The 21431-nt window shown below is 44.6% G+C and overlaps 8 protein-coding genes across 8 annotated transcripts; 1 reads left to right on the forward strand and 7 right to left on the reverse strand.

Moving 5' to 3' along the window:
* Positions 1-17: 17 nt before the first annotated feature.
* On the reverse strand, positions 18-1307 carry DUS1 (LALA0S08e05622g1_1; the record flags this gene model as incomplete). Its single annotated transcript, XM_022771178.1, has 1 exon — positions 18-1307. One exon carries the CDS (start codon positions 1305-1307, stop codon positions 18-20), a length of 1290 nt encoding a protein of 429 aa, XP_022629783.1.
* Positions 1308-1590: 283 nt separating this feature from the next.
* Positions 1591-5169, reverse strand: TDA9 (LALA0S08e05644g1_1; the record flags this gene model as incomplete). Its single annotated transcript, XM_022771179.1, has 1 exon — positions 1591-5169. The coding sequence occupies one exon, from the start codon at positions 5167-5169 to the stop codon at positions 1591-1593; it is 3579 nt and encodes a 1192-aa protein (XP_022629784.1).
* A 2039-nt stretch (positions 5170-7208) lies between these two features.
* LALA0_S08e05666g (LALA0S08e05666g1_1) lies at positions 7209-7454 on the reverse strand (the record flags this gene model as incomplete). The annotated part of the gene is made up of 1 exon (XM_022771180.1): positions 7209-7454. One exon carries the CDS (start codon positions 7452-7454, stop codon positions 7209-7211), a length of 246 nt encoding a protein of 81 aa, XP_022629785.1.
* Positions 7455-8536: 1082 nt separating this feature from the next.
* Positions 8537-9487, reverse strand: EFM3 (LALA0S08e05688g1_1; the record flags this gene model as incomplete). Its single annotated transcript, XM_022771181.1, has 1 exon — positions 8537-9487. One exon carries the CDS (start codon positions 9485-9487, stop codon positions 8537-8539), a length of 951 nt encoding a protein of 316 aa, XP_022629786.1.
* Positions 9488-9611: 124 nt separating this feature from the next.
* On the reverse strand, positions 9612-10664 carry DAL2 (LALA0S08e05710g1_1; the record flags this gene model as incomplete). The annotated part of the gene is made up of 1 exon (XM_022771182.1): positions 9612-10664. The coding sequence occupies one exon, from the start codon at positions 10662-10664 to the stop codon at positions 9612-9614; it is 1053 nt and encodes a 350-aa protein (XP_022629787.1).
* A 1433-nt stretch (positions 10665-12097) lies between these two features.
* Positions 12098-13678, forward strand: HFD1 (LALA0S08e05732g1_1; the record flags this gene model as incomplete). The annotated part of the gene is made up of 1 exon (XM_022771183.1): positions 12098-13678. One exon carries the CDS (start codon positions 12098-12100, stop codon positions 13676-13678), a length of 1581 nt encoding a protein of 526 aa, XP_022629788.1.
* A 124-nt stretch (positions 13679-13802) lies between these two features.
* LALA0_S08e05754g (LALA0S08e05754g1_1) lies at positions 13803-17549 on the reverse strand (the record flags this gene model as incomplete). The annotated part of the gene is made up of 1 exon (XM_022771184.1): positions 13803-17549. The coding sequence occupies one exon, from the start codon at positions 17547-17549 to the stop codon at positions 13803-13805; it is 3747 nt and encodes a 1248-aa protein (XP_022629789.1).
* A 424-nt stretch (positions 17550-17973) lies between these two features.
* ILV2 (LALA0S08e05776g1_1) lies at positions 17974-20034 on the reverse strand (the record flags this gene model as incomplete). The annotated part of the gene is made up of 1 exon (XM_022771185.1): positions 17974-20034. One exon carries the CDS (start codon positions 20032-20034, stop codon positions 17974-17976), a length of 2061 nt encoding a protein of 686 aa, XP_022629790.1.
* Between the last annotated feature and the right edge of the window lie 1397 nt (positions 20035-21431).

The following is a 21431-nucleotide window of genomic DNA, read 5'->3' on the forward strand; positions in this document are numbered from 1 at the left end:
CCCTTCTATGGATATCTTTAGCTGGCAGAAGACGTTTCGCCTTCAGGTTTGCTCTTCTTCGTTTCCTCCGAGTCACTTTTTTCGAACTCGTTGGCCCTCTTGAGGCTTTGCACAACTCGCTTGTCTCCGGTTACACCGTTGACGGGCCTGAAATAAGGCTGACACCGCCAATATGGTACTTGTTTGTAAGAACCACCCCAAAGCTCAACCTCGCCTGTAGTGATCACGTCCTTAGCACATATATCCTCTTGTTTGTAGATATCCTGCACAACCTGCTCCACGCGCTTGACTACTTTTTCATCCCATTCCTCAAAGGAGGTCTTTGCGTTCATGGACGCGAGGTTGGTGCGAATGTCGGTGTGATGGGGCAGGAAAGGACGTAAGATCTTGAAGAAATGCGATTTCATTGCAATACGTGAGGCGTTGGAACCTTTGCAGCTTTCAACAATTTCAAAATACTCTCTAAGCAATTTGTCAACACGGGGAAACGTTTTCTCTATATCATTGATGCTTTCCGTGTTGAACACCCCTGGATTGTAAAGGTTCCCCTCAGCACTCATTACTCCGTCACAGTGTATTTTGTTCATGCATCTAGAGATATCTTCGGGATACAAAATATTTCCGTTTGCGAAAAAAACGGTGTCCTGAGGCAATTCCCGCCGTAAATACTGAATGATATCCCAGTCTGCTAATCCAGTCTGCTGGCCCTTTTGTTCTCGCAGACGGCCATGAATCGTCAAGAACTGAGCTCCCGCATCCAGGACCATCTTGGCATAGTCCAAGGTCTTCTCACGCTCTGGAAAGACCCGAATCTTGGCTGTGACCGGCACATCTAGATTATCGTGCAGTGTTCTGATGAGTTTATGAATGAGTTCCCAATCTTCCATGAGAAAAGACCCGTAACGGCCCTTTTTCGCTATGCCTTGAGGACACCCGAGGTTGAGGTCCACAGCGTCACACTTGTCTTGTACAAGTTTTGCTGCCTCTAAGAGATACTCGGGGTCATTCGCGCAGAATTGTACTACCAACGGGCGATCTACGTTGCTGCATCCGTCCTGTTCGCACCACATGTCCTTCCTGTACTTCTCCGAAGTGGCAAAATTTTTAGCATGAAACATTGGTGTATACGCCAGAGTAGCCCCATACCGCCTTGATAAAATCCTCCAGGCAAGTTCGGATTGATCTACCATAGGTGCAACGATCTTGGTTGGTTTTCCTATATCCTCGAACAGAGCTCTTCCCGAAAGCTTTGTCTTTGCAGCCATCACAGGTGCGGAGTTTTTCGCTTGAGTATCAGATAAGGTCATTGCGAAAGCTTTTGCTCTTGAGACTGGGGCTTTAAACCAAGAACCTACTCGAATTTTCCAAATTTTGTTAAGTTGAAGTTCAAACTATCAGGGGAGTTGCACAAGGATCAAAGCTTGTGTATATTGTGTTATCGTTCAATGTCGTACAATTTTCAGTAGCCGTGAGACTCAGCACGATTTCTTTCTACCCTTGGGAAGTTCCGTTGCATCATCTAGCTTGCTCATCGCGATGAGCTTGAAAAATGGTCACTGCTATTTTTTCCCAATTCTTCGGATTACATAATCAACGGTAAGGACTCGAGCTGTTGGCCAAGTTGAAGATGGCCCTGGACTGTAAAGCATGGGCAAAGAGTAGGGCGATAGGCCAAATTGGAGCATCTCCGAGAATCCTCACACCTAGATAGAGGGACCTGGACGAAAGTTTGGCCCTCAATAACAATTCCACGGTTTCGTTTAGTGGGGTATTTGGACTCATCGCTTTGCGTGCCAAGTTGTCGTTCAGAACCTTAACATCCAAGGCACCGTTAGCCTGTAGCCTCAAAAACTCAGCATACGATTGTTTGTTGTAACCCTTTGGCAGCAGGTGTTCCTCTACTTTTTTCAGAATCTGCTCCGATTTCAGCCACAGCGTTCTATCAACAGCTTTAAGCAGGTCTGTCGTGGCGGGATGCCGGTAGTTTGACGCCCAGACCTCTATTCTTTTCAAATACTCAGCGATGATTAAAATTGAGGTGAATATGCATGTGATGGAGAAGATGGGGGTTCGCAGCGATGTCTTTTCGGCATTTTTGATGATGAAGACGGTATCCACCCAGAACTTAACAATGGTAAGGGCATGGTCGGTAGCCTCACGTAGAACCTCCCAGTCACTGAATTTCTCCAGGTTTTCGTTCATTCCGGTCCAGTTCTTGAACCAGATATTCTTCATGATATGAGAAATCCGCAAACACTTGCGTATCTTCGCAAAATTGAGAAGTGGTATAATGAGACGCAGGGAAGGATTGGAGTTGATGAAGGGAATGTTGCCGTCATTTGCTATAACAACACCTCCATTTTTCAGATACAGAGACTCCCAGTTTTTGAGTAGGGATTCGATAATGGGCCTGGAGTTCATACGCCATTTGACATCTATGATCTGCTCATCGATTTCATGCCTCAAGTTGTATCTCTCAATGAAAATCTTCTCGTGAATTGAAATCAAAAGTGATAGAAGAGTCTTGAAAGAAACCTTTTTGTTCTCGTAAAAGAATTGGTAACCATTGGTGAGGTAGATTAGACAGTTTTTATAGCTTTCACCACCGTTGGAAAGCTCTATCAAAGAAAATTTTGAATCCAGCGATATATGATAGTTGCGCAGAAGAGATGCCCATTCACTCGGACTCTCACAGAAATAGAGATCTTCCCGGTAACACGGAATACCGCACTTCAAATCAATTGAGTGAAAACAGCAATCCAAACCTACCAGCGAATTGAACAGATTGGAAATTGAAAGAATGGTGTGACATGTTCGAATTCTGGATTGGGCGTGTACGAAATAGTGATAATTACGTTCAATTTGTTCGGGGGTATTGTATTCCTGCCTCTTTTGTTCCAATAATAGGGGGTCATTCTGATAATCCAGAATATGGTCGCTTTTAATCGGCGGCTTGCAAAAGTATTCCAGGGGCAAGTTCAGTTGCGTTATCTTCACCAACTCTATCAGCGATTTTATTTGTGTATTGATGATCAAGGTAAAGGACACATCGTTATTGAAGATTCCGATGAAGATGAGAAGAACTGAGCTTTGAACCAACCAAAGGGGTACTTTGTCGTGATGCCCTGCCGTATTTTCCAAGTATTCGCGGATGCGAAAGCGACAAATATTGTAAAGAAGCACTGCGTGAGATGAATGAAAACCGTAGAGAGCCCCAATCATGGCTATAGACAGCAAGAAAAAATAGCTATCCGTTGAAGGTCGAATGGAAGGCAGGTGAATAAACCCAAAAAATTGGTGAAACTCATCTTGATACAAGTTGATGTAAGTGTTGAGCTCTTCTAGTGTAGGGAATTGATCAGAGGACAGATTGTTTGACTTCAAAATATAGGCTCTTAGATCTTCGGTAAAAAATCGAAGTCTTGTACCCTTAGTAAAGGTCTTTCGGGTCAATTCTTGATCATCCTGAACAGGTGTACCGTAACCATTCTGGTTCTCCATGACTTTCTTAAACAAGTCGATTTGGCGAGACTTGAATAACAAGGGAATATCTGACTTCCTATGGTATTTTGAGGGCGCCTTTGCAGTTGCCTCGGATGGTGTAGGTAGGTTATTCTGTCTTACTTCTCCGTAAGACTCGTTCAAAATGGGACTGAAGCTTAGAACCGATTTATCGTCGATTCTTGTCACGGGCGAGGATAGGTTTACCATGGGTGTGGAATTGCTCGTGGTGACGTCTGAATTCGTATACGAGAAGCCAATTTGATTGAAATCCTGTGTGTCTACTTTGAAGTCCCCGTCAAAATGTGTATTGATGAATTCCGAGAGCCATGGTTCTTGAACATTGATCTGATTCTCTTGAGATTGCTCTGTCGAAGAGCTTAGTTGATGTCTTTCAGTCTTTAAATGTTCCACTGCTTGCGGCTGATCAGATGCGCCATCGTAAGTAAAATAATCGAGATTGGAGTCTGGTGGGAAGAAACTGGTATACCCTCCCGATCCTCCTAACGACGAACCCATCTGCAGAAAGTCCGAAAGCAGAGGTGCGGCTGTAGCAAACGCAGATTTGACATCGGGCGTTGAGTTTACGTGCCGATCTAGCGTGTCATTTCCCAGTCTCTGCTTTTGCGAGAAAAGTGAGCCACTGACGTCACTGGGAGGTACCGATGATGTATGTCGCAGTGCTGTTTGATCAGCACTACCATTAGTGAATACAGCCTCGGGTAGATTAAGTAGGGGTGGAAACGGCAGCATATCAAAATCAACACCACTTTCCATTGCTTTTTCCACCAGTTCTTGTGCGGAAAGTTGTGGTGTTGAGAAACCAACCTGATGTGGAATGTCTGGTATTTCATTTTCGATGATCCTGGGCGCATCTTTGGTTTGTGCATAAGTGATAGCGCTTGCTGCGGAGAAAGAAGCGTGACGCATACGTTTCAAATTTCGGTCATCCGATGCGGTCTCAGCCTGTATGTACGATGGACCCGAGTGAGATGACTCCGATGTTGGAAGCGAAGAAGCGGTTATCACCCCGCTTAAATTGGTGTTACTGGTGCTGCTACTACTGCTGTTACCCACGCTCGTAGGTTTACGCTGTATTTGAGGCATTGGAAGCATAGTCTGTTTATTTCCAGTGATGGTGATGATGTGCTCCTCATTGAGATGTTGTTTGAAATCTCGTGATGAGCCCCCAGGAATCCCGCTGGCTGGTATACTTGGCTCACTAGCTCTGGCCTCTGTGAGTGATGGATGCAATTTTTGCTGGTGCCGCAGCACCAAATCACGACGGGCGAAGCATCGTCCGCAGAAGGCGCAAAGAAATGGTTTTTCGTTAGTGTGAGCACGTTGATGACGCTTCAAATGTTCCTGACGGGCAAACCCACGAGTGCAAATAGAACACAAAAACGGACGCGGTCTGTCGGTTCTAATAGCCCGCGACTTTTTGGGGATTGGCAACATCGAGTTCACTTGTTCACCCGTTAAGCTGGCTGTTGACCCATTCGTCGAAAATGACATCCCATTCTCTGTTGTCAGATATTGAGAGTTACCGCTGGCCATCTGTGTGTTCAATGGAAAGCTGATTGGCATCCCATTTCCACGAAGCGAAGGGTCTGACTCACCAAATTCACTGGACTGCGCAGCCTGCTGCGAGCTTTGAGCATTCGACATGGCGATTAAAACAAGGAAATTTGACGTTCCATCAAGTTGAGTAAGTCTTTTGGTAATTAGAGACCTAATATAATATATTGGGAACTTAAGAGATACCTAAATATTCGATCACGTGCTTTGAATAAAAAAGTGTTGAATATGAAAGAGAAAGGCGCTCTAACGTGATGACCATAAACGTAGATGTGTGTGTAAGAGAGAAGAAGCATCAATAGGCATTTTTGGCTTTTGAACCGTGGACATGAAGCCTTGACAAGTGATTCTTTTGAGGAAAAAATTAGAAAAGTATAACTATATCACTTTATCATTTCGTGTCGATTTCTGGTGAACAAGTGACAGGGACATTGTAATGAAGCCTTAGAGGTTAACAGACCATTTGACTCGGTTTAGAATTCCTGGCGCTGTCAATGTAACTTTTCAAGCGATGCTTATATCAGTGCTTTTTCGGCATCAACGAAATCATCCACGAAATCAAAAATCATGTAACTTGTGGTGGTCACGACTTACATCTGTATCTTGTAAAGCAAGAGACTTGGCCCGCGCATGGGGCTGTAAGGAAACGATATATTGGCAGGAGTGACCCAGTTTTCGCTTTATATGTTCACTGACACGATAAATTTCCACTCTGCCACTAGCAAGCCTCATTGAAATGTGTCAAATTTCTTTGAACTCTTGGTGACCCTCTATTCGCGACATTTTATTATAGAACGATCCAAATAAGTGAGATGATACCTATGCAGCCGCAGGCGGTGCCAATATTCGATTAAATTGATATTACCAAGTACCAAGACTAGGAGCTTTTCTACCACCTCCCTGAGAAAAAGTCTTCCATGAAACCGATCAAACAGGATTACCAGCTGGCTGATAAAGTGTAGCGATACGTACGGAAGAGCCTATGATCGCCGCGTAAATATTCAAACAAGCTAGCAAGTGGGATCACGTGACAAAGCTGTAAAAGTCACAAATTCATAAAACTAGTGTCTTTAGATGTGGCTAATGCCACCCAAAACAGTCGCGCTACTCGACAGCAACCATCTCATTCACCCAGTCCCTTTGATTATTGACCTTTATAGCATTTAATTTGTTTTCCATGCCCTAATAGCGATTTTTACTTTAGGCGTGGACGGAAAAAATTTCAGTATATGGGAATTGGAAAAATGAGTATATAAAGGACGAACTGGATGAGATGAGTTCACTTTTTTAGATGTATTTACATCTTTTTCTCAAAACATTAACTTTGTCCAAAAGTAATCCACCGCATTAGACAGTACGACAGCCGAGCAGGGGTATCTTTCTGATAACGCCGAGGAATTGTTCTAATTTCTTTGTTTGAAGAAGCGCCCTATTTTTATAGCACTTGCGCTTGATTCGTGATAAGCGTGTGGAAAGATGAAAGATGCCCTTCTATAAGAACCCGTGAGGACCGAAAAAATGATACTCGGGTGTCAGAGGATGGCTACAAACTAGAATAATGGAAAAAAAGTAGGCTTTCTTAACACGTAAAATTGTAGAACCTGAGACTTCAACGACACTTTCACAGTGTTGAAAAGAATGGGATCAGAATAATCGGATGACTTGTTAACTTGACCGCAGCAAACTGTGCCGTTTGGAGCATTTGAAAATACGTTACCTTGTACGAATGTGTCATTTCTTCTCCTGCTTGAGCCGCGAAGCAACTGTAGACAACCGTGAACAATTCTCAGGCAAGTTGTATACAACCCAGGCAATTCGTACAACACACAAGCTAGATCCTAAACATCAGTTCTTCCAGAAAAAATATCATATCTATCATCTTAGCTATGTAAAGTGCCACTGCGTCGTCCATAATCCGAAGGCCGTTCCACAGCCTTGCGATTGCCGCGATAGGATTGTACACGTATCCACTCTGGAAACCCCCATTATCTTTTTAAAATATCTTCCAAAGTGATGTTTTTCCGCTGGCTTCAAAATGTGCCCTTCCAGAGAGTTTCCTTTTTGTCTGACAGCGACGTGAAACCCAGCAACACTTGCCGTGCCAGCACAATATCGTCTGTCCATTAGCCCTACCACGAAATTTCTGCAAGTTTTTTGGCTTTTCCTTCACCGCCGCAATTCCCCTGGCAATTGCCGCAACAACCGTCTTTCTTCTTGTTCTTCTCTACCAAATTCGAGCTGTCGCTCCCATTTTCGACCTCTAACGTCAGCGTACGTTGAGGAATTGGTCTGGTGTCGTGGTCCCGAGCTATGAGAGTGTGACATTCCGGGTCGTGCGACTTGTGCTTCAAGTAAATGTAGTTATGCAACGCCATCGGAAAGTTGTTACGAATGATAAGAGCTTTAGGAGTCAAAGGTGTTCAAATGACACAAGTATTATCTCTTTATCAGGTATGTTATAACACTTGGCAGAAGATATACTACAGACATTAAACGAATCAGTTCGAAATATGAGTACAATATAAATAGGAGTTGGCCTAATTAAAGTTGAGATTCATTGTTGCGGCTACGATCTTGGCTATATATCGGTTTACTGATCGTTCGGTTTACGAGACGAATCGTTAGTGGTGTTATTCGTTTATGGATATGGTTAGCCGTGCGTATGGCCTTATTCATTATGAGTGGTGTGAGCTCAGCCTAGGCGTCGTTGAATGGTACATACATTTTTAACCATGGAGTGCTCAATTGGGTAATCGTAAGATTACGTAATCCCTGGCGATCATCTTGGCAAATGAATTACGAGTACATGACAGGTACTCGTAGTCGCAAAGGAAGTAAAGTGTTGGAATGGTAGACAGCTGGGTCTGTTATACACCGGAAATCGGACCATAGAGTGGGTGGAGAACGTCCTATATTCGTCGCTGCCATTCAACGACCGATCTATGGTTTGGATCTTTGAGGTTTTAGATAATGATAGTCACATCATGGGCATTAGGAAAGGACTCTTATACTTTAACTGAAACATACGCCCAGAAAATAAAAAATATGGAAGAAAACTTGGGCGTCCTTTGGAATCAAGATGTTCCTGTATGCGTGTAGGTTTCGAGTTGGCAGTGTGGTAGTTTCGTGAACGATGACATAATGCGGACAGAAGATCTTAATCGCGACGAGCGGTTCTCTGAGATGGTTGTCCGGTTCTAGCTGTTCAAGATTTAGCTCAGGAATGCCGAAAGTGCTGGAGGATTTTTGGATCGAGTTATGCGAATTAGAGGAAATTGGCGCAGAACAGTCTATAATGCTTCGTTGAACAAAAGTCCCAGTCAAATTTGATTCGAAAATGACGGTGAACGATGCTCCTAAAGGTCATTTTCTGCAGGATGTAAGCGGATCAGCTCGAATATTGAGAGTATTTGCCCATCGGGATGAGAATCGCGATCACGTGATCCGAGGTCTTCACTCAACCAGAAGATGATGTCTTGCCTAGTAAGCTTAGTCTGTAGATTCGAATTGGAGCCAGTTGTGTTTCCCTCACACTCAAAATTTCCATCTGCAGGCTCCTTTCTGTACATTGTTTCTCGAATTCCGCCAAAGTACTTTCATTGCGCACCGTTGCCGCAATAAGTGCAAATCTAGCACCGTTGAGTAGCGCGCACGCTAGCGTCGCGACCAGACTCGGTACAACCGTTTTATCATACGTAACATCAGCAGCAATCACCATATCTACGTCAGGAACGGCGTCTTCCCCCCACCACAATCGTTGGAATTTATAATTGTTGCACCCGCCTAGTCCATTGAGCTTGAAATTATGATATGCGCTGTGCTCGATCAATTGTGAGTCTCCATCCGTGATGTAAAGCTCACTAGTATGTGAGCCATGTACTTTAGCCCATGCCATGCTCACAAGAGCAGTCCCAGCTCCCAGTTCCAGAACTTTAGAAACCAAACCCAGATCTCCCAAAACGGATGCATTTTGGGCTAGTAACTCGCCAAGATACAATGCAGCTTCCCATGTTCGAAACCCAGTAGTACCCGAACCACTTAGCAACAACGGTTGCTCTTCTACTTCAATTGCAACGCCTGAGCCCAAAGTGTATCGAATGATATCTTTAAAATGCGCTGGATCCGGTGCAGGAACTGGTAATAATTCCACGTATTGCTCAAATACCCATTCATTGAGCTCGACACTCTTGTTTACAATCCTTAGGCCCGAGTCAGACTCACCATCCAACAAAGCACTTCGGTCACAGAGCGCTTTTAACAGTTTCTTGAGGTAAAATGGATTTCTTGAGCGTAAGATTTCTAACTGTGCGATGAACTCATTGGCATCTATGGTGGAAGCTTTTTCTAATGCGATTAAAGCTGTTGCAATACCTGCACGCTGGTGAATAAGCTGGTAAAACTCGGCCATTCAACCCTGAGTGCGTAAGTTTGAGTTCTTTGAAGTTTGAACCTTGGGCATCGAGAAATCTGGCCTTGGGAATATTTATTAAGTTATACAGCTAGCGAGTGTTTTGATGAGAAAATGCTTTTGTTCAGTAGCCAAGCACTCTTATTCTCTTGACTCCACCATCAGGAATGATGGTGAGCTTTACATGAGTAGTTGGAGCCACACTGTCCAATTCGAACTGGTGCTCGAAATCGGGCCCAGTTTTGGATTTGTCGACTAATGTGTACCAGCGTGGATCGTCGTGCGCAGGTGCCTGGTCTGAATTGGGATTATCTAAACCATGCACAGTGATGTATTGTGGGAAATTGCCACGGAAATGTGCAGTATCGATAATAATGCCAGTAATCTTGGAAGTGCGCTTTCCAAGTTGTACTATAACCCAGTCCACATGGCCTGGAGAACGCGAGCGCGTGGTTTCCCATCCATCGGACATATCGTGGCCACGACCAGGCAGCAGCAGATTGTCAGCGGATCCGAAATGTTGGTCTGAGACCTGCAAAGCAACACCTCCATTGCATGCGGAGGCGAGATCTACTGGAGTGCCCTCAGTGGAGCCAGATAAAACGCGAGCAGGTGGAACGACACGCCCGTACAGTCTGAACCTGGCGATTCCACCGTCTGGGTACATTTTCAGCTTGATATGTGTGTACTTCTTAGTAGTGGCATGTTCGCGGAGCATAAAGTGTCGCTGAGATGGACCGCACTCCTTCTTGGGGATGACTTCTTCCCAATCAGGGCTATTTTCCGCTATTTCGAGAGCATTCGTACCTTGATCTTCTGCGTAAAGAGCTTCCACAGATATGGCAGGTGCATGGTTCCCGTTAAAAAACGCAGTATCGACTTCGCAGCCAACGATATGGGCTGCAGCAACGCCCATTTTGAGGATGACCCAATCGTACTCGGCTGTATTGTGACGACGGGTTTCCCATCCATCATACCACGCACCAGCGTGCACGAATCTTGTAGCATCTCTGATGGGTGCTTTGGGTTCGATAAGGTTTTTCGCATCTGCGAACCATTCGTCTGAGCAGCCCAAAACGATACCACCTAGTTTGCGGCCTACAACATCCACAGCTTTGTGCTGTGCCGTAACGGCCGACGAAAACTGTGTCTCTTGATCTGCTGAGAAGTATTCCATTGCTGATGTAGCCATTAGTTTGAAAGTTGAGATGTAGTGTCGTACAAGCTTTCAACTGGTCCAGTGTGTTGAAAAGTCTGAAGCGATTAACGTAATCTGCGGTTCTAGTTAACAACTTGTTCAAAAAGACTTTTCGTGATGTTGAGTGTCTAAAGCCTGAAGGGAGTGACCTTAATTTCGTTTGATCGACGCAGACGTTAGATGCAAGTTTGATTGGAAGGTATAGTCTTTTGTCAACCAGCGCTTTTTATGCTTCCTTCGTAACGATAGGTCAAGGAGGGAATTTGTTTGGCACTGCTGGCTGTAATCTGGAAATCCTTCAGGGTTCGGAGCTGCCCGAGTAGTGTTGGACTGTGTTGAGAAGTCGCATAAACCCGAGATAGAGAGGAAAAAGAAAGCACGTGACCTCTGAGTCTTTCAAACATTTTAGATCGCTTGTTCAGGGACTAACAAGTTCATGAACTTGAATTCACGGGTGGACCTCAAAATGGGGGGGTTTGACACACTGTGGTGTCATTGTAAGTTAATTTCACGAATTCGATGTCGATTTGGCTTTGGAAACATCAATTGTTTTGTTCTGGGATGAAATCAACTGGATGAAGTCATTACCGGACACCAAATTTCTGACCAGAAACGTTTATATTCGTGTGTAGAGGTCACCTCTTATTTGCTTCTGACTCTATGATGATCTGCGATGATCTGTCAATAAACGCAAATAAACCCCCTTGAAAGTGTTTCAAAGACCATGAAAAAGGCCCCTATTGCCATGAAAAATTCTTCTCAGTTCACTAATTAGCTTGTAAAGCTTCCTATTCATGGTAAACGTACGCTCCCCCTGCTTCGCCCACACACCGATATGTTACCACTTTTCGCGTAATTGAGCTCGAAAGAACGCGTTTTTTCAGCTCATTTTCCCCATAGTAGGATTTCCGACCACAAGAATCACATAGATACATTAAATTATCGCAACACGGTGTTCTTGGTTCCTATTTTCGCCGAGAATGCGGTCGCTCTTGCCGCCGCTGAAATTTAATTGTTCCGATAAGGGTCCTGATTTTATATATATGAACCTATGTTTCGTACGAAACGATATACATAAACTTTTGACGACGCGCATTAGATGCTCTCTTTCGAAGGCTCGAACAAGTTTAAGGAAACAAGAAATGTGTTTTAACAAGTGTGAGCAACTATGGTTGTTTACCGGTGTAAATCGCTTTTGAAGTCAGTGGTTCGCAGTTTAGAACACATCGGAACGGAAGCGAAACATTTCTAAGCCATTAAACCCGGGTTACGTTAGTACACTTACCTTTAAAGGAATAAAGAAAGAAAGAGTATAAGAAAGATTGCTAACAGAGGACTGGTACCTTTCTATCAACTAAACCTACCGCATTCAAGGCCTTTAGAACACCACCATATCACCCAACCGCTATAAAATGGCCTCTTCAAGCTTGAAATTCACTCCGGTGGGAGATATCGACGACATCGTCGTCAAAAGCAGAAAGGCTTACGACGAAAGACAATGGCATTTGTATCGAACCAAGAACCCAAGGAAGGAGGATTTGAAATTGAGACTTAGACAATTGCAAAACCTGTACTACGGTATCAAGGACCATGAAGAGGAGATCGTTGAGGCGCTGGAAAGCGACTTCAACCGCAGCAGGTACGAAACTTTTGTCATCGAGTTGATCCCGCTGTACAACCACCTTCTGCATCTCATCGACAACTTGCCCCGCTACATCGAGCCCGAAAAGATCTCCGAGTCCACCAATTTGTTCAAATTGAGCTCTGTCCAAGTCGAACGGATCTCGTTGGGTTCCGTGTTGGTCATCGCTCCCTTCAACTATCCTGTTTTGTTGGCATTGGATCCAGTTGCTGCTGCAATCGGAAGCGGAAACTCTGTAGTGTTGAAGCCCAGCGAACAAACGCCCGCGACAGCTCAGGTCATGGAAAAGATTTTGAAGAAATCGGTAGACCCTTCGTGGGTCCAAGTCGTTCACGGCTCTGTGGAAGAAACCGGTAAGCTTATTAACAACCCACATTTTGACAAGATTTTCTACACGGGCTCCACCAAAGTAGGCCGCATTGTAGCCGAAGCCGCTGCCAAAAACCTTATCCCGGTCACTTTGGAGCTTGGAGGCAAGTCCCCTGTGTTCATAACTGAAAACTGTGCCCCAGGAAACTTGAAAACGGCGTTGAAAAGAGTCTTCTTCGGTGCCTTCAGCAACAGCGGACAAACATGTATCGCGTCTGATTACTTACTGGTACACGAATCTCAGGTTGCAAAGGTCCGGGAGCTGACCAAGGAAGTCCTCGACGAGTTCTGGCCAACTGTGAACTCCAAGACAATCAACACCTCCATGATCCACGACTCGGCTTACAAGGGCGTCATCGAAAAGCTAAATAGCACCCGCGGTGAAAAGTTACAGCCTTCAGATGCTAAAGAACAACTCCCCGACAGACGCATTGTGCCCACTGTCGTCCTAGGTGTCGATTGGGACGATTCTCTGATGGAGAACGAAAATTTCGCGCCAGTTTTGCCCGTGATCCCATACCGCGATCTTGACGATGCTATCAGAATGGTCTTGAAAGAACATCGCAATCCTTTGGCGATGTACATCTTCTCTCAGAAAAAACAAGAAGTTGACAGAATCATGACCATCGTGAAATCCGGTGGTTGCATGATCAATGATACTCTTCTTCATGTTGTGGCTGTCGACGCTCCATTCGGAGGTATTCGTGAATCTGGTCAAGGTAACTATCACGGCATTTGGAGTTTCGCCGCCTTCACCCACGAAAGAACGGTAGTCAAGCAGCCTTACTGGATTGAGTTCGTTAACGGCGTCAGGTATCCACCTTTCTCGACCAAAAAACTCAGCCTAGCGCGTGCTTCAATCGAAAATAAGCCGGGTTTCAAAAGAGATGGTTCAAAGATCTGGCCAGTTGGAAAAATTATGTTCTTCTCTTTCTTGACTGTTTTCGCTGCTGGCGCATTGAATTATGTGCCCCTAAGGTAAGCAATAGGACGAGAGTAACGTCACAAAGTCCTCTTTTCACGAAATTATGTCTATGAATACGATATTCAGTTTGAATTATGAATTGTATCTGAGCTTTCTATGAATCTTTACCTTCATCTGCATATCACCAGTCATCTTCAGAAGCCTGATCATCTTCATCATCGCTCTCCAGCCGCATTTTGTCAGCACGCGCTGCAAGAGCAGACGTCAAAGCGTCAGCCGAAACATTAGCAGACGAATCAGCGGATATCGCTGCTGAAGCTGTATTTGACCCTGCAACGGTAGCCGATGCAACAGTGGCGATATTTGTTACACTCGAGGACGACGTATCCATCGGTTGCCTAGAAGCTGGTGCAGCCTCGTTATGCTCGGCCATGTAAGCAGTTGGTACCCAGCCCTCCCTAGAGCCATCGAGTGTCTTGGCTAGCGACCAGCCGCTAGGCTCTTGTTTAGAGATGTAGACAACATCGCCACGATTTAAAGGTAATTCCGAAGGAGATCCTGTTCCGACGAAGTCATAGGCTGCAACGAACTTTGGAATCAACGGCTTTGCAGCCGGTGGTGGTGGAGGTGGGGGTGGCGGAACGTGTGACTTTTTGACCGGCTCGCTATAAGATGTTGCAGCTGTTCTTTCAGTATTGTGGCGAACAGAGCCATTCTGTGCACTACCTGAGTTTGGCTGATAGTTTGTTTGAGCAGAGTTCCCCACTTCTGCCGTCTGTTGTGGGTGATAAACAGCCTGTGCAGCAGATGTGGCGATCTTCGCCGTCGCGTTTGACATGGTGCTGGCAGGAATCTGCTTTTTCGCGGGAGGAGCTGGGGGTACTTTCTTCTGTCTTATCTGCGGAGCCGGCGGTTTAACTGGAGCTTTTCTCACAGTGCTCATTTGAGATACAGGCTGGGGTTGATGAACTCTTTGAGGAGCCACGTAGCCACCTTGGTCAGTAGTTGTAGCCGCCTTTCTAGGTTTAGGCTTTGATTTTGAATTTGCAGGATGGCCTCTGCGAACAGAGATTGTACTAGATTTGTAAAAATCACCATATTTGGGAGCAGACTCACTAATCTGGCATTTAACGAGATGTACTTTACCAGGCTTCTTCTGATATTCCAACGTAGGACCGACTTTGACCTCGATTTTGTTGTTAAGTTTTTTTAGATGAGTTATCAGCTCTGTTTTGAACGACAAGTTGATTAGAGGATCTGCTTGTGTTGAGTTGGCTACGAATACACCGATCCAATCGTCTTGCAAATTTGTAAGACTCACAAACTTGATTTGATTGACGTCAACCTTATTGTCAACAGTGTAAGTGATCTGATTTTGAACAGCGGTTTGACCAATGACGAAAAGAGTTGAACGAGTGAGTATTATGGTTTTCCTTAATCTCAATGCTGACCGTCCAAACTTTGAGTGTAGCGATTCACCATTGATGGAAAATACCACTTTGTCAGTGATTCCTGCCTGTCTTTTGATGTAGGATCCTTTCGACTTTGGCTCGTTGCAAGATAAATAATCTCCCAGATACGCCCTATAGCCCAAGAGGGACATGCTTCTCCTCTCTTTCCTATTCGCCAGCAATTTGGTTCCGTAATCTCTGAGCTTTTCAAACTCATTTCCGCCTTTCTTCTCCCTGATAGCACGTTGAATTCTGCTGGCTGCATCGATCCTTCTTAGTAAAAACCTACGCCACGCCCTTTGAATTCTAGCGGCCATGTTATGCCAATATTTGTCTCTCATGTTTTCTAGTGCGAAGAGTGATTCGGGCGTTTTAATGAAAACTTTACTGACACCAAGCTGGTACTCCGACGTTGGGATGGATGCATCTTTCAAGATAAGCTTCACGGCATCAAGTGTGTCTCCCTGCCATGTATAGTCACCAGCGTACGAACATTGCGGCGAAAGTAAGTAGAACCGCTCAACGAACTTATCAAACGTTTGTCTGTAGGCAAAACCAGCCCTTCTGATACGCACATTCTCTTGGAGACCAAGGTACTTCACTTGATGAAGAACTTGTGCATCATTGAAGTCACTGGAAGATTTTGTCTGATTGGGTTTGATAGTTCTGATATAAGATGGTTGAGCTTTCGATAATGTGTCTACCAGTTCGTTTGCGCTCTTGATAATTTTATCACCCGCAGAAGGCGGCCTTTTTTTCGACCCATGATCTACGAGCACAGGGAAAATGGCGGACAGGAATGAATTACTCGTTGTCTCAATTAATTCTACCAAGTCTTTTTGCAATTGATCTTTATTCTTGTCAGTCATTCCGTAAACATCATAGGTCACATCACCAGCATAGTGCTTGATGACAAATTTCGAACCTCTAAGATCGAAATGAGCATTGCTGTTAAACAGATTAAGTCTTTGCGCAAAAGCTTGATCTGCAGCATCAGAATCAGCGTGCGCTGTGGCAACTGAGTCATTCATTGCTGCGATGATGCCTGGAGGCCTCTTAGCTTCGATCAAGTCACATACTACTCTGTTGTCAAAATATTTGATCGGGGACCACTCGATTTGCTCTCTAGCATACTCTTCTTGCTCGGATTTGAGAGTTAGCTGAATGAAGATTTGCTGCAGTTTTTCATTCACATAATTAATGCAGATTTGTTCGAATGAGTTGAAGTCGAAAATCTCAAAGCCATATATGTCCAGAATACCAATCGATTTGTCTGCGCCTGGAAATGCATGTAGTGATACATTAACTCTCTCAACAACCCAGTCGAAAAGATTATTGTAAATAGCTTTTGCTAGAGCGTCTTTGACAGCAGTGGCTTGTACGATGTTCAGTGGGACATGGTACACGGATCCTCTTTTCATACCATGATTGGTTTCCAAAACTCTCTCGACTAGAGACTGACACAGCAGCTGTGAATCAACTTGCAGCAAATAGGCTACAAAATTTGTAACCGATGTGTCACGCACTTTTGCATTGCCCTCTTCGTTTTCTTCAAACGAAATGTTTCCGATCCAAAGAATAGCGGACAAAAATCTGAAAACCTCATCCTGTTCTTGCTGAGTGATTCCTATAACCTGCATGGCTTTCAATGTGTCCTGAAAATCTTTAACATCATCAATTGTATCCACGGATGTACACCCAGATGCTGAAGTGTAGATGTACTGCTCAGGTGGCTGTATGCCAAAAGTTTGTCTGTAGTTTTCGGATGCACCCTTAGTAAACTGGTAGAATATGTGGAAATTTCTCTCGTTCTTGAGCTGGCTAACAACTCTTTGTTTCTCCAGCAAATAATTTGTAATATTTCCCGCGCAGGGCTCAAACTGAGCATTGAATCTAATCTCTAAGTACTTGCCATGCCTCGAGGAATTGTTGTTCCGCAAAGTTTTCGCACATCCGAAGGACTCCAATAGAGGATTGGTTGCCAAAACCATATCTTTGATTTTCCCGATAGAGTCAGAGTGTGAATCAGAAGCTGCAGCTATGTACTGCATGATTCTTTTTGCAGCTTCCGTCTTGCCTGCTCCGGATTCTCCTGAAATGATAACGCATTGGTTTTCGTTATATGCCTTCAAGTTGTAGTACATGGATTCCGCAATACCAAAAACGTGTGGTGGAACTTCTAATCTGTTTTTGCCCATGTAGCTACGAAGCACGCTGTCCGTGTAGATTCCCAAATCACGGAACGGATTGACACTGATCAATACATGTCCGATATAGGTGTAAATGGTACCGTTCAAAAATCTCTTTTTCAAGTTCTCGTTGATAGACTCATCTGATATTTTCGAAAGTAATGTCAAATCCGAAACACCAACCTCTTTCTTCTTGCCGGACTCAAAAGTGGCCTTCTTGATCTGGCCAGATCTCTTAGTAGGCTCGGCCACCGTCTTGTTTCTAGCACCTCTTTTGATTATAGCCATATTGGCATGTAGTGAAAGGTGTCAACGCTGCAGAAATACGATTCACAGTTGGGTTTTCAGTCAGTATGTGTGTATCATATACTGTGTGGCTAATTTTGAGCCCCTATATCAAACAAAAAGTGTTGATAGCACTTTACACGAAGGGCTTTTTGAAGTTTAAGTTGGCTAACTTTCAGCTCTTTTAGAAGGGTTATGGACTTTCATAGCTTTTCAATGTGGTTTAACAGAACATTTGTAGAGGTCGTTAGCCTTTGAAGAGTTTTGATTATATGATACATGGCTGGCCATTTTTGTAGTAGATAAGTGTTTATGCTCTGCCTTTTAGAACATTTAGATGTGTATTTCAAGATTCCCTTCGGCAGAAGGCTGTCTTGAAGATGCAATGCTGGAAAAAAGCGACGCTTTGTTTAACTGAAAGTACCGATCAGTGCTTACCACCTGTACGTTGACGACGTAGCTCGTTCTGTTTTCTCTCGGTTTCGGGATCGAAGTTGATAAATTCGTCAAGACCCTTACCGGCAGGAACCATAGGCAAAACAGGAACCTTCTTTTCAACGATGACTTCCAAAAGAACAGGACCTTCGTGGTTAACAAATTCTTGGAGAGTGGACTCCATGTCCTCTTGCTTTTCAAGTCTCATTCCTTTTAGATGCATAGAATCGGCTAGCTTCATGAAATCAGGGTTCAATTGATGGGTGTGCGAGTAACGGTGCTCGTAGAACAACGATTGCCACTGTGTAACCATACCTTGCTCTTCGTTATTCAAAACCATGATCTTCACGGGTGCGTTGGCTTGAACAGCGCTGCTGAGTTCCATTAGAGTCATGTTGAAAGAAGCGTCACCATCGATGTCGATGACCAACGCATCAGGCTTAGCAACCTGGGCACCAATGGCAGCGGGCAAACCGTAACCCATAGTTCCCAAGCCACCTGAGGTGATGAAACTGCGAGGCTGTGTCCATGTCCAGTGTTGAGCAGCCCACATTTGATGTTGACCGATACCTGTGGTAACGATAACTTCCTTTTCGGAAGCGTTTGCGATGTCCGAAAGCTTGGCAATGACGGTTTGAGGCTTGATTTTAGAACCAGTGCTTTCTCTCTGGTAATCGTATGGGAAGTCTCTCTTCCAGCTCTCGATCTTCTCGAACCATTCCTTGCGCGATTCCACGGAGTTGATCAGAGGCAGGAGAGTCTCCAAGTTGTCGCTGACATCACCCTCTACAGCAACCTGGGCTTCGACAACCTTGTTGATGTTTTTTGGGGAAATTTCGAAATGGATGATACCACCTCTGTTTTCTAGAGCAGCTTTGCGGGCTTCTGGAGCAAATTTGGGCACGCTGCCGGTGACACGGTCGTCAAAACGAGTCCCCAAAGCGATAATCAGATCAGCGTTCTGCATGGATAGATTAGCAAATGCAGATCCATGCATACCTAGCATATCAAGAGACTTGGGGTCATTTTGGTCGAAAGCACCTAGACCTAGTAGAGTTGTGGTGACTGGAATTTGTGCACGCTCACTTAGCTCGCGTAACAATTTGGGACCCTTCTCAGAGCCCAGAATACCTCCTCCCACGTAGAGCACTGGTTTCTTAGCAATATTTATTAATTCAGCAGCTCTTTCGATATTGGAAGCGGTGAATTCATGAGTAGCCGTTCTGGTTAGCTGAGCTAGGGCAGACGAGGGTAGCGTTGTGTTAACTGGAATTGGGTTCTTGAGGACAGCAGAAGTGACGTCCTTAGGTAGATCCACGAGCACAGGGCCTGGTCTACCGCTGACGGCGATTTCAAAAGCCTCATTGATACGACGGGGCAGTTCGTCGATGGTCTTGACCATGACGTTCCACTTGGTGCATGGCCTCGAGATACCAATGACGTCTGCTTCCTGGAAAGCATCGGTACCGATAGCAGAAGTGGCTACTTGGCCTGTGAACACCACCATGGGTGTACCATCGACCAAGGCATCGGCCATAGGAGTGATAACATTTGTGGCACCTGGTCCCGATGTCACCAAAACGATACCTGGCTTACCGCTAGCACGGGCGTAACCTTCAGCCATGTGACCAGCACCTTGTTCGTGTTTGGGAAGAACAAAGTTGAAGTGTTTGCTGTCGTAAATGGCATCGTACACCGGCAGAATGGCACCACCAGGGTATCCAAACACAGTGTCAACGTTGTGACGACGCATCATTTCGTGGAAAATTTGACCACCGTTTAGTCCTATGAAAGAGTCATCCATACCACTATTATTTGAAGCAGAATGCTGGCCTTTCTGGACACGTTCCGCAGCATGTTTATTGCTGTTTTTACTGGTCTGTGATAGCTCCATGTCGAAGCTTGGCGCGGGTCTTGGTCTGGAATCGCCCTGCGTTCCTGTTTTCACGGCTGAAGCGCTATACAGCCGCAGGGTTCCCACTGGAGTATATTTGGTAGCGCGGATCGCCGAAACACCGCGTCTGAGCGCTGTTCTCGTTGCAGTGGCTCTCATTTTGGTTGGAAAAAGCGTCTTTTTTTTAAAACTGATCCAAAGTTCAATAGCCTGTGCGCACGTTTATGGTCCGAATTCAAAGCGGGGGAAATACCAGAAAAACTGAGACTTTTGAATTTTCACGATCTCAACACAAGTCTTGATTCTAAACAAATGAAAACCAGGTTCTTATATGTGCTTTGGCGATGAGTCTATTCTACTGCTTCAGTCACTGATCGCTTGAATAACTGTGAATAGAGTAATGTGAAAAATTTTAAAGAAATTGAAATTGAGTCATAAGTGGTGGGAAGTGAAATTGATGAAAACGAATTGAGTACGTAGAAAGTGAGAGACGCATGTTCATGCACTAAACGTTCTATTGCATATTGGTGCGTCATGGTGCATTTGGTTGCTGGTGGTTTTCGAGACGTGCATATTGAGACTGATAAAGACGTTGTGTGAGAAACTTAATATATGGCTCGAAAAGGTAGGGGAGTTGAAGGAGACCAGGACTGGGAGCACGGATACGATGCTCATTCTCGTTTGATACTCACAGACTATTCAGAGAACGAGAGACGTGCGTATGATACCCTTACGAGCTCCCCCTATTGTGCAATCTGACGGCTACTCATAAACAATGTGCCTTTAGACGGAAATTTACCAGACACTACCTACCATAACTCATTAGCTTACTTGAATGTTCGAATAAGGTGAGTAACTCATCTCAGTATCGCTCTATACGGGAAAAAGAGTGGACTCGAGATAACCCGTATCTAATTACTTTTTGTACTCGTCAGGGCCGTGCTGTACTGTGAGTAGCGCAATGACTACCGACACTACGATTGAGAAATAGACTCCACATCTCCAATGACTAGTAGCTTGAAGTGGTGTAAGCAATCTGAGCAGGTTCATGTATTAATGGACACTGGCTTCGGTGTTCACTTCGTTTAGGTGTTTAATTTTGATATTGGCTTCTCATACATCACAGAAGCGGAACACACGAAGATGGAAAGTTGTCCACATGTTTCCGCTGAAATTGAATAAATCTACTCGCGATTCTACTCATGAATTGTCCACACTTCCGAGAGTATCGATCAGAACACCCATGTCTAACTGTGATTTTACTCTTGTTGTCACTATGCTTAGTAAGTGCTCTTATGTGCTGTGAGGATCTTGCAGGGCTCACCCAGTAAGTAATCTGTGTGAATAATCCGTGTGAATAAGGATCTCTGAAACTATCTCGACGATACCCGTTTATACATGTTACCGCCCATAATGCTTCAAGAAAATCCTCTCTTGCAATAAACACTACTCTTCAATTCAATTTACAAAACATTCATGTACACTAAACAAAACGCAGAAAAAAAAGCCTGTCATTTTGCCTAGTTTTATGAGATACCGCTATTTCCGGTATAGAT

The sequence above is a fragment of the Lachancea lanzarotensis genome, scaffold LALA0S08 (assembly GCF_000938715.1).
Source record: "Lachancea lanzarotensis genome assembly LALA0, scaffold LALA0S08, whole genome shotgun sequence".
NCBI lineage: Eukaryota > Fungi > Ascomycota > Saccharomycetes > Saccharomycetales > Saccharomycetaceae > Lachancea > Lachancea lanzarotensis.